This window comes from Capra hircus, chromosome 3 (genome assembly GCF_001704415.2).
Source record: "Capra hircus breed San Clemente chromosome 3, ASM170441v1, whole genome shotgun sequence".
Classification (NCBI taxonomy): Eukaryota; Metazoa; Chordata; class Mammalia; order Artiodactyla; family Bovidae; genus Capra; species Capra hircus.
This window is the reverse complement of record NC_030810.1, coordinates 96,836,939-96,848,990: the sequence shown is the minus strand read 5'-3', so window position 1 is coordinate 96,848,990 and position 12,052 is coordinate 96,836,939. Positions and strand designations below refer to the sequence as shown.

The following is a 12,052-nucleotide window of genomic DNA, read 5'->3' as shown; positions in this document are numbered from 1 at the left end:
TCCAGATTAGTCATGAAAACGTTGATCATTTTTATTGAGCTACATGAAGGAATATGAACTTTTAAAAGAAATGCTTCCACATTTAACAAAGAAAGTGGAACTAAGAGGCAAAACTCAAAGTTACAAGAAGCCCAAATAACTCAGAATCTGCCACTGAGATTTTGGTACCAGCAGCTGCAGCAAATCACCTTGTCTGTCCCCTGGAGGCAGGTAGGGAAGAAAGCTTCCACTTGGGCCAGTGACCGACACGGTTTCTGGTGGCAGAAGGCAGATAGTAAGATGAGCATCTTCTAAAAGGGAGGCAGGAGGACCCAGGCTTGTGTCTATGTTACTTTCTGTATGAAGCCTCAAGGGAAGCGCTTGATCGACATCTACAAACCATACCCACATGTCCACGTTCCCATCGTTGTCACTCCTAGGTCAGTGAATCTTTGTTTTCAGGGTCTCTTTGTGCTGTTTCACCAGGGAACCAATCCATTCCTTGGTTTTCTGCTTGGCTTCCTCCCAAGTGTAGAGGGGCTCATACCCCAGATCTCGCTGAGCTTTCTTATAGGAGAAGGTGAACACGCTGTTGCAAAGAGTCACTAGGTGGCGATTGAAGCAGGGGTGATATTTGTAAATTGGACTGAGCAGGAAGCTCACTATTTCCAGCAGGAAGGCAAGCCAGTACTGCAGAGAAATAGGAAGGCTCATCCGGGAATCCAGGCAGAAGCCCCATTCTTTGCTCAAAGTGTAATTGAGGTCATCGTAGCTTTGGTGTGGTGTGTCGTCTGAGATGTAGTAGAACTGTCCTTGGATGTTCGGGACCTTTTTGGGGTCCCGTAGGGCCCTCAAGGCCAGAATGTGGGCCCAGGCCACATTGCCAACATAGACTGGGTTGACTCTGGAGAACTTGCAGTAATTGGTCAGGATGCCGTTGTTCTTCAAGGCTCCATGCATGTAGGCAGAAAGGAACGGGCTCCCCTCCCCGTAGATGTACATGGGCCTCAAGGCACAAGTGTACAAGGTGCCGCCATTCTTCAGAGCCCACCCGTTAGCTTCCAGCACAGCCTTCTCGGCAAGCTTCTTGCTGTATGGGTATGGAGAGAACCATGCCGATTCATGATGCTCTTCTTCATGGCCGTCTTGGATGATCTCCCTGTAGGAGTTGGGCCCAGCCACCTCTATGGTGCTGGTGTGGATAAAGACTGGCACGCTAGCCTGGACACAGGCCTCCAGCAGCAGCTGGGTACCTGCCCGAAGGAAGCACACCATCAGCGTCAGGACACAGCCCAGGCCCAGCCCGGCCATGGGCCGTGTCTGCCCCTCGTCCTGAAGTGCAGTGGCCGTTACCTCTGAGCAGCGCATTGTCTCTCGCTAAGATCCAACCGTGCTAAAGCCATAGGACAAGAGTGAAAATGAAGCAATGAAAGGGGAACGAGACTTGGGTTCTGGACTGCACGCATTTGGATTCCATGGACTTTGGGGATTTACATGGAACATGTTTGCACTTTTAATGTTGGAAAAGAACGAGTTGCCACTTTATATTTTGCAGAGTAAAGAGATTTTAAAGTGATCATTTGTCGTCTCCAGCACCTCATTAAAGGTGGGCTGAAACGAACAAGTGAAAGTGTTAGTTGCTCAGTCATGTCTGACTCTGAGACCCCATGGACTGTAGCCTGCCGGGCTCCTCTGTCCATGGAATTCTCCAGGCAAGAATACTGGAGTGGGTGCCATTTCCTTTTCCAGGGGATCTTCCCGACTCAGGGGTTGAACCTGGGTTTCCTGCATTGCAGGCAGATTCTTTACATCTGAGCCACCTGGGAAGTCCTGAAGACAGCTGTTGTAAACTTAAAAAATTAGGATGCCATACTCTAAGAGTAGGGACAACTCTGGTCCATAGGAGGACAGTTGAAGGACTCACATCACACACACACACACACACACACACACAGAGTTGTGTGTAAGTAATGCGAGCGTGCATGCTAAGTTGTTTCAGTTGTGTCTAACTCTTTGTGATCCTATGGACTGTAGCCCACCAGCCTCCCTGTCCAGGGGATACTCCAGGAAAGATGCAAGTAATACTCTTAAATATACATTGAATTGTAGGTATTATCTTTTTTTTTTTTTTGAAGACCAATAAAAAATTGTCACAAGGACTTTTTGTCACTGAGCAAATGAATGGTGGGTTCTGGGGAGAAGCTGGAGATCTGGACTGTGTTTCTGATTTTGCTTCTCGCAAAGACAGCTCCTAATTCTGGCTATGACTCCTTTTACAGAAGTATGAAAAACGGGTGGTAAACGTTTTATCAATACTAGGCTTCTGGAGCCTGGCAATGGCCTTATATGCTGAGCCTGGTGAAGAACCAGAAAGGAGTGCGCCCTCTGCTGGTAACATCTGTCATGGGAGGATCTTGTAGAATTCCTTAACCTGGGGAGAATTTTAGCTCCTAGAGGTAACCCAGAGTCTTCCCTACAGGAAAGAAGTGATTTCCTGGAAAAAAGCATCATTTTGGAGTGGTATTTAAAAAAAAAACCCTCTTAATGTGTTTGTGCAATTTGATTTTCAGGAAAGACAGCCTTGTTAAAAAAATTTAAATCTAAAAGCAGAGATAATTCAGAGCTAATGGTAAAGAATCTCCTGCCAATGCAGGAGGTGAAGGAGACACAGATTTGATCCCTGGGTCGGGAAGATCCCCTGGAGAAGGAAATGGCAACCCGCTCCAGTATTGTTGCCTGGAGAACCCCATGGACAGAGGGGGCTGGTGGGCTGTGGTCCATGGGGCCAAAGAGTCGGACCTGACTGAGCCACTGAGCATGCGCTCAGGTAAACTGCACAAGAAGAAATGCCCGCGACTGTGAAGCGTTTTCTAAACCAGAGGGTGATGCAGTGATACTAGTTTTAGTCAATGGAGGCCTCTAACACTTCCCAGGGAGCTGTGGAGAGTAGGAAATTATGGAGTAGGGGAGCTGAGAACTCAAGAACCCTTACTGCACTCTTGGCAGAGTGGGGGTAACCAGGGACGTGGCTAAGGCAAAACTAGAAAGGGTCTTTTTTTGAGACTGTGATTTTAGGCCAGAGATGCAAAAACAAAGAGTTGCTTTAGAAAAAAGTCTCTGTGTAGAGTAATTCTGGTGGGCAGGGTGTGGAAGGTAGATGCGCTGGGGGTTGGGATGCTGTGGTCCTAGAGAGACTGGCCTCCAGGGATCAGAGGAGGATACTACACAGCAAGCCAATAAGGGATTTAAGCTAATCCCTTGAGTGAAGTGTCTAGATTTAAAGTAGATGGAAAGTCACAGTTCAGAGAGAGCCAGAAAGCATTTAAGTGATAAGGATCTTAAGATGCTATACTTTGGACACCTGACTAGGAGCTACTCTTCAATAACAGACCTGGTGGGACTTCCCTGGTGGTCCACTTCTAAAGCAGGAGGGAATGGGTTTGATCCCTGGATAGGGAACTAAGATTCCATATGCCATGTGGCACAGCCAAAAAAATGAACAGAAAAAAAAAAAAGACCTGGTAGTGAACTGAAGCTGAAGCGCCAATACTCTGGTGACCTGATGTGAAGAGGTAACTCACTGGAAAAGACCCTTATGCTGGAAAGATAGAGGGCAGGAGGAGAAGGGGGTGACAGAGGATGAGATGGTTGGATAGCATCATTGATTCAGTGGACATGAGTTCGAGCAAACTCTGGGAAATAGTGAAGGACAGGGAGACCTGGCGTGCTGCAGTCCAAGGGGTTGCAAAGAGTCGGACACGACTGAGCAACTGCATAACAAGTGAACTGAGAGATGGTATTATGGATAATGTGAAACTAGTCTTGTTAAGAAGATATTACAGGAAGACCAGAGCTGGCTAATTCTGTACTGCCAGACCACTGTGAGCCAGCTTTGGTAGTTTTCTTGTGAGGAACTCTTCTCGGGGGTGAGCAGAAATTCTCTGAACATTCTCACTCCCCCCTATGATCCTTCCTTTGCAGGAAGTCTTGCCTGAAGGAAACCAGCCCAGAGCTGTGGCCCATCACTCCTGACCTGGGGGCACCTCATATCACAAAGCTGTTAGTTAGTTCTTGGCCGTACTGTGACTCCCACCTTGTAACCACACAGAAGGGCTAATGGGATGACTAAACACTTGTAAATTCTGGTTCCAATGCAGTGGAGGCAGGAGGTGGTCAGAGAACAAGAGTTTGAGGTTGGGATTGAGTCAACACTTGATTGGACCAGCAGAAAGGTTACTGTGGCCTTTGGACTTACAGAGGTGTGCGTTTAAATTCTAGCCCTTTCTCTCCTCTCCAAAGGGCCTTAGACAAGTTATTTAGCCTGTCTCAGCCCCAGTTTCCTCATCTAAAAAACTGAGGATGGTGGCTGTGAATCTCTGTTGATTGGAAGAAAGTGTTAAAGTGTTTATCACTCAGTCGTATCTGACTGTTTGCGACCCCACAGACTGTAGCCCACCAGACTCCTCTGTCCACGGAATTCTCCAGGCAAGAATAGTGGAGTGGGTTGCCCTTTCCTCCTCCAGGGGATCTTCCCGACCCAGGGATTGAACCCCGGTCTCCCAAGTTGCAGGCAGGTGTTCACCAGGTGCCCTCTCCCTTATCCTGGCCTCTGATCCTCACTGGCCCACCTCCCTCCAGCTCCTCCCAGGATCCTGTACCTTTCACATTGATGTTCATGATGGTCTCTCGCGGGACAGCATTCCTGACGTCGATGACAGAAGCGGTGTGGATGACCACTGAGATGCCCTGGCAGGCCCTCTTCAGGCACTGCTCATCCAGAATGTCTCCTTCCAGCAGGGTCAGCTTGATCTTGCTCTGGAGCTCTGTGTGAACAGGAGGCAGGTCACTGGAAAGCTCTCTGAATCTGAAAGTTTCCTGATAAAGGTGGCATTTTACGTAAGTCTTCAAGGACAGGTAGACTGAGGGGAAGGAGAGATAGGGAGGAGAGGTGAGCAGCCCATGGAAGAAGCAAGTCAACAAGGACATAGCAATCAATGTACAGCATTTCTTGAGAAGGAGCAAACATCTCCTTCCAAAAAAGATAAAAAAGAGAGTTTGAGCTATGAGGACTCAAGAGTGGCTGGAACACGAAATTGTGAAAGAGACTCATGGGGCCAGTATAAAATTCATTAAGGAAAGAATTTGCATTTAATTCAAATTAAATGCAATGGGGAATCGGGTATGGATTTGGAATCAAAAGAGAAATGTAAGCAAAAGTTGTGGTGTAGGAAGCAAACCCTGGCTGAAGTATTCTAAAGTGGATCAAGGTGGGGGGTGGCTAAGAGAAAGCACGGTGATTGAGGAATTAATCAGGCTATGGCACCACAGTTCCTATGAGGAGGACTGGAACCAGGGATCCGGCAGAGGGAGCTAAGAAGAGAAGAAGTCCACAAGGTTTGACTTTCAGACCTTACCTTCCAGGTCCTGGGTCTTACTGGAGATGGGCTGAGAGGAAGAGTCAAAGGCGGCCCGAGTTTTTTCCACTTGAGTGATTAAGAGGATGGTGGTGCTTTTTAACAGGAATTTACAATGGGCCCCAATGGTTAACTGAACTGCAAGAGCTCTTATTAGATATCATCAAAAGCAGATATCAGTGCTGAAAATGAGCCAGCCACCAAGGGACTAACATTCTGGCTATCTTAGCCAAGGGTCACAGAGATGTTATCAGGGTCTCTGGCTCCTCTGAAGCCCACTGGAGGCAGCACAGCATCATCACCTCAGATTAGTGTTGTTGCTCAGCTGTGTCCTACGCTGTGCAACCCCACAGACTGTAGCCTGCCAGGCTCCTCTGTCCATGGGATTCTCCAGGCAAGAATACTCCAGTGGGTAGCCTTTCCTTTCTCCAAGGAATCTTCCCAACCCGAGGGTCGAACCCCGGTCTCCTGCATTGCAGTCAGGTTCTTTACTGTCTGAACTACCAGGCAAGCCCCACCTTAGATTAGACCATGAAATAAATGCCGCACAAAGAGCTTGGATAAGTACCCTGCACTCATTTTGTGCTATTTATTTCACACATGACTTTCAGCTTTCTAATTTTCTTTTCCAGCCATCTCATGAGACAGGGATTCCGATTTCCACTTTACAGGCAAGGACATCCAGGCTCAGAGGAATAGTCTTAAGTCATACTTCCAATGAAGGCTCCAGCCTGCCCACCTGCCTTCAAGCCTTGCTTGCTGTCCCATCACCCACTTGCAGGACTGCAGAGCAGTTCAGGATCAGTCAATTTAAATGAAATGGGCAGCGGAGGCCAGAGAACAGTGAGAGAGAAATCCAGAGTGAAAAATCTCCTGCATTGCAGTAGATTCTTTACCACTGAGCCACGAGGGGAGCCAGCCAGACAGCCTGGGTTCAAATCCAGTTTTGCCATTTTCCAGGTGTGGGACCTTGAACAAGTTAATTAACTTCTGCTACATCTGGTCCATATGTTTGTGTCCCCTCATATCCATTGTTGAAATCCTAATGTGATGTGTTAGGAGTTAGGGGCCTTTGGGAGGTTATTAGATCGTGAAGGTGGAGACCTCATAGACTGAATTTCCTTCTTAGGTTACAACTTGATAAAACCATCTGCACTCCTTTAAGCCTCTTTGAGATTAGCTCCACCCCAGCCCCTTCCACTCCCAAAAGGCCACAGAGTGGGAGAAAGGTAGAGGAGTTAGCTGGAGGGCAGAATTTTCTGATTGTGTCTCCACCTCTGCCCTGCCTGTCCCTTCCTCTTCCTCTCTTTCAAGGCAGACTTCAGCAGACTGGCTCAAAGGCCAAGTGAGGAAAGACCGCTCACCCGTTAGTCTGCAGGGACGCAGAGTGACAAGCAGAGGGCGCTGTAGATGCCTCGGCTGGAACCCCTAGCTCCCTCCCAGTGTTTTGCATAGACTGAATGTGTGATGTAAGCTACCTGTTGTGAGAGGGGTTGGAGGGAGGTCCAGAGAGAAGCTACTAGACAGACTAGCAGTTGAGAGCACAGATACTGCAGCCAGACCGTGCATGACTCTTTGCAACCCTATGGACTGTTGCCTCCAGGCTCCTATGTCCACGGGATTCTCCGGGCAAGAATACTGGATTGGGTTGCCATGACCTCCTCCAGGGGGCCTCCCTGACCCACGGATGGAACCGGTGTCTCCTGAGGTGGGACCCTGAACAAGTCAGTCAACCCCTGCTATGTCTGCATGTTTCTGTTGAAATCCTAGTGTGATGGTGTTAGGAGTTGGGGCATTTGGGAGCTTATTAGATCATGAAGGTAGAGCATGGAGAGGGTTAATGTTCTTATAGAAAAGACCCCAGAGAGATCCCTCATGCCTTCCACTGGGAGAGGGCACAGCAAGATGGTGCAGCCATGAACCAGGAAGAGACCTCTGACAAGAACTTGACCTTGCCTTGATTCTGGACTTCCAGACTTCAGATGGCTCAGTGGATAAATAATTCATCTACAGTGCAGGAGACACAGGGAGTGCAGGTTCAATCCCCAGGTTGGAAAGGTCCCCTGGAGGAGGAAATGGCAACCCACTCCAGTATTCTTGCCTGGAAAATCCCACGGGACAGAGAAGCCTGGTGGGCTACAGTCCATGGGGTCACAAAGAGTTGGACATGACTAAGCGACTAAGCACACACCCACACACAGTCTTCAGAACTGTGACCCATACATTTCAAAGTATAAGATTCCCAGCCTGCAGCATTTTGTTATAGCAGCCCCGAATCGACTGGATTCTTCTATGCCTGTATTCTCATAAAAAAAAAAAAAAGAAGAAGAAAATAAACTGCAGACACCAAACACTGTTACCCATCCCAGAGAGAGGATTGTGATGAGGAGCGAATGAGTTGACACACATAAAATGCGGGGCACAGCGCCTGGCACAAAAGGAACCCTGTGAGTATTCTCTATCGTTATCTTGACGGAGGCCCCTGCCCACCCACAACAGCACCTGACTTATTCACCTTGGGAGCTGTTCTGCTAGGTTGAGCATCTCTCTCTCTGGGCATAAGTCATCAGCCTGCATATATTGCTGGGATGTAGGGACTGGGATTGCCAAAGATTGGTGTTAATCATTTGTGAGTTTTTTTTTTTTTTTAATCAAAGACACTGTTGAAGCAGAGGGTAGAGGAAACAGGATGTTTGCAGAGGTCGGGGAGGGGAAAGGAGAAGAGAGTGATGGGCAGGGTCCAGGAGAGTGAGCTGGGGAGGGGGACTTTTAGTGGGGAGGGGGTCCTGGGCAGCCAGGGCCTGTGTGTAGATGGCCAATCCACCAGGGCTGAGGAGGGGAGACAGGGAGTTGGTTTGGGGGCACACAAGCAGGAAATGCGAGAGACTGAAGACTCACTTTGTCAAGAGCTGGCCCTCGGGCCACTGGCTGGGGCTCGTCTGAGCTCTGCTCCCCATCAATCCCAGAGACCTCGACAAGTCGCTTTACCTTTGTTGACCTCAATTCCTCATTGTCCGGGTGGGTGTTACCCTCTTCTACCTTCCTCACAAGGTTATTTTGAGGATCCGGGAGCAAATCAGGTTGGAAAATACACTATAAATCAAGCATTTGCCTTGGCACTATGGGCAGCAATCAGGAAAGAGAGCCATAAGCTGCTTTAGCAGATTCTGTAGTCACGTCCTTGTGATGTGAAAGTGAAGTCGCTCAGTTGTGCCCGACTCTTTGCGACCCCATGGATAGTAGCCTGCACCAAGCTCCTCCGTCCAGGGGATTTTCAAGGCAAGAAGTACTGGAGTGGGTTGCCATTTCCTTCTCCAGGGAATCTTCCCAACCCAGGGATCGAACCCAGGTCTCTCACATGGTAGACAGATGCTGACCGTCTGAGCCACCAGGGAAGTCCTGTGATGATGAGGAGAGAGGCAAATACTACAAAGCGAAGCACAGGGATCCCCTGGAGGCGTTTCTCCATTCACGCTGCCTCTGCTCCTATTGCTGGCTCCCTTGCTGCTTGCCTGTGGGTCCTCTCCTCCCCCCTCTTTCTGGCTCCTCCTCTAATTCCCTCTCTCTCATTCACACACACACACTCACAGACACACACCCTCACACACTTCACCCTCTCTTCCTTCTATTTCACCTGCAACAGAGATGCTCAGTGAAGCCACAGAAAGATAAGGGCAATCAAGAAGCTCTGGAACTCACTGGTGGCATCTCCAGGCTAACAGCCCTGGCTCACTCTTTGCAGACAGTCCACAACAAGTACCAAGCTGAAACACTGAAGACTCGTGGACAGGGAGAAAACGGAAACGTGAGTTTCTAGATGAGAAGAACAGACTCGAAGTGTTGGGGCCCCTGACCCATCTGGGACTGCACCATGTATTACCCTACCCCATCTTCCGACACTGTTTGTGATTACACCATGGTATTACCCCATCTGTGATCTTTCTTTCTGATAACAGGATTAGCCTTGATTTGGCTACAATTTTCCTTAAGCTGCTAGACAAGAACCCCCTCCCGCACACCCACATAGGTCTTCAAAGGGAGCTACACATCCATGACTCGAGCTTACTTACTAGAAAATTCCTCCCGAACTTCTGGTCTGAAGACTTTGTCTAGCACCCGGATTTCTTGCAGATCCTTCTCCTCCACCAACAGGCAGATGATCCTCTGGCCCAGAAATCCTCCTCCTCCGGTCACGAGGCAGCTCCACCCTGCCATGGCCAAATCTGAGCCCTGAGAAACGCTCACCAGGAACCAGAAAGCACTGGGGGGCAGATTGGGCGAGAGGACGATGCTGGAGAGAGCCACAAAGAGAGTTCAAGTGATTCCATGCTCGTAAAGACACACTGTGTTCCTTCTATTCCATTTTTGCAAAAACCCCTTGTGCCGCCCTCCCAAGAATAGCAGAACGAAAGTGAAAAAGCTCTAACCGGTCAGATTGTGGTAAGCCAGATGAAAGCTCCCGGGTTCTGATCTCCAGATCTCCAAAAGACGGGACTGGAGAGAGCTTTATACGCTGCTGCCTCTGACTCAGCCCACTCAGCCTTGAACTCTTACAGTGTACTCATTGCTCACATCTCCTCACTTCCCCTCCAAGCAATAGTGACCTTTACCTTGTAGCTCTCACTCCTCCAAGGCATAGGAAGAGAGAGCAAGCTTCGAGGCCACAGCGCGATAAAGATTCTTGATTCTACCCTCAACAGGACTCCTGGCAGTCAGTGTCTGCTGCCTGGGATCCACAATCTGTGAACTTAAATTGGGCGGGGCGAAATCTCCAGCAATGGGAACTGTTTCCTCGTACAGCAAATACAGCTGGAGGGCATGGGGGTGAGGTGGATCCACTGTAGCCCATTATCTCCTCTGTCAGAGTGTTTTTTGAAGTGTTGCTGTTTTGCAGAGTTTAGAGTTTAGAAATTTGCAGTGATGGAAGCTCCAATCACTAAATTCTGTGGAAGGCAATTTTCTTTCCCACCCAATATATCTGGATCCTCAGTTTCTTTCCCCCTGCAGAGGTCTGGGTTTCTGGAGGAAGAGCACCATTGAAGGGAAGCTATCTGGTGATAACTGTCTAGTTCTATGACCTGTACAACTTGAGTAGGTGTATGGCTGTTAGCATAACTGTCTCCACCTTGGTCCCTTGCAGTTTCTCCTGTCCTTTCACTAAGCCTACTCAGGACTGTACAGTGAATCACTTCTCTGTCATCAAGGGTTTCTTTAAAAGGTATTAGTTGTTGTTGTTATTTGGCCACTAAATAGTGTGCGACTCTTTGTGAACCCATGGACTATAGCCCAACAGGCTCCTCAGTCGATGAGATTCTCCAAGCAAGAATGCTGGACTGGGTTGCCATTTTCTTCTCCAGGGGATCTTCCTGACCCAGGGATAGAACCTGAGTTTCCCGAGTCTCCTTCACTGGCAGGAGGATTCTTTACCACTGAGTCACCTGGGAAGTGCAATAGATATTGCTTAATAACTGTTAGGGCCAAACAGCCTCTACGCTCTGTTAGTCCCAAATGACAATGAAACTATTTGTATTCTTGGCACCCATGAAACTAGTTACCCTTTCATAAATACTAATTTAGGAATGTATGTATGCAGGTGTTCCTAGCACCTAACCTCATACCCTAGGTTAGTTGTAAAATTGTCCCCATGGCCCCTCAGCAATGCTGAATACATGTGTGAATGCTTCTGGGTCATTATCCACCAAACCCTACTCTGTGAGTTACACTCTGATAAACTGATCCAATGATTACATGGAGCTACCTGCTTCATTTTTCCTTCCCAAGATGTCTTCTCAGTTTGATGGGCATGCCTCCAACAGTAGGGGTCTGAAGCTGTGGGCCATAGTAGCTTTTATTATGAATGTTTGCACTCAATCCACATTTTGTTTGCAAAAACACTCTCAGTAGATTCTTGAACAGAGGATGCTTATATGGTTCAGAAGCCTATACCCCAGGGATGTCCAAATACCACTGCCATCAGCATCTCAAGATACTGTCAAAAGATTGAGGTATAATTTATGTGCATTAAAATGTCCATATCTTAAACGTTAGTTCAATGAACCATTGCAATTATGTACAGCTATGTAAGAAACCACTCAAAACAAGATCTAGAATTTTTTTCCCTGCAGAAAATTCTTTCCTGCCCATTTTCAGTCAATTCCCACCCTTCCAACCTACCCGGGAAACAGCTACACTCTGATATTTAGTGGATAGATACTCTCCTAACTTTTCTTCTAAAGTCTTCATCATTCTGGATGTATATTTAAATATAGAATTCATCTAAAATCAAGTTTTATACACTGCAGACAGGAAATTTTACTATTGTATTCCTCTATTGTCTATCCATTTTCTCTCATTAATGTCTCTTGTTTTAAATATTTGCTTGCTTTTATGTACTTTGTGTTTAATTTATACTTTTCAAGTTTCTTGTGGTCAAAGATTAGATACTTGATTTCTTCTTTTTGACAATGGGCGTTTGCATTTAAAGCTACAAATTTCTGTCTAAGCACCATATTACCTGCAACCAGCAGTGTTTTTTTTGTGGGGGTGGGGTGGGGGCATTTTGAAGGCATGTGGGCTCTTAGTTCCCCGACCAGAGGCTGAACCTGCAGACTACTGTGGAAGCACAGGGTCTTACCCACTGGACCACCAGGGAAGTCCCT

The 12,052-nt window shown here is 47.8% G+C and overlaps 1 protein-coding gene across 3 annotated transcripts; it reads right to left on the bottom strand.

Annotated features, from left to right (window-relative positions):
* 3BHSD (3beta-hydroxysteroid dehydrogenase/isomerase) lies at positions 1 to 9,932 on the bottom strand. 3 transcript variants are annotated; one of them, XM_013962473.2, is made up of 4 exons: positions 9,821 to 9,932; positions 9,464 to 9,684; positions 4,638 to 4,802; positions 1 to 1,232 (listed from the first exon to the last, which is right to left on the bottom strand). In XM_013962473.2, exons 2-4 carry the CDS (start codon positions 9,606 to 9,608, stop codon positions 421 to 423), a joined length of 1,122 nt encoding a protein of 373 aa, XP_013817927.1. In that variant the 5' UTR covers positions 9,609 to 9,684; positions 9,821 to 9,932; the 3' UTR covers positions 1 to 420. The 3 variants fall into 3 exon arrangements, with proteins under 3 accessions (XP_013817927.1, XP_013817926.1, NP_001272645.1); NM_001285716.1 differs by lacking the exon at positions 9,821 to 9,932 and having other exon boundaries at positions 421 to 1,232; positions 9,464 to 9,608; XM_013962472.2 differs by lacking the exons at positions 9,464 to 9,684; positions 9,821 to 9,932 and having other exon boundaries at positions 7 to 1,232; positions 4,638 to 7,445.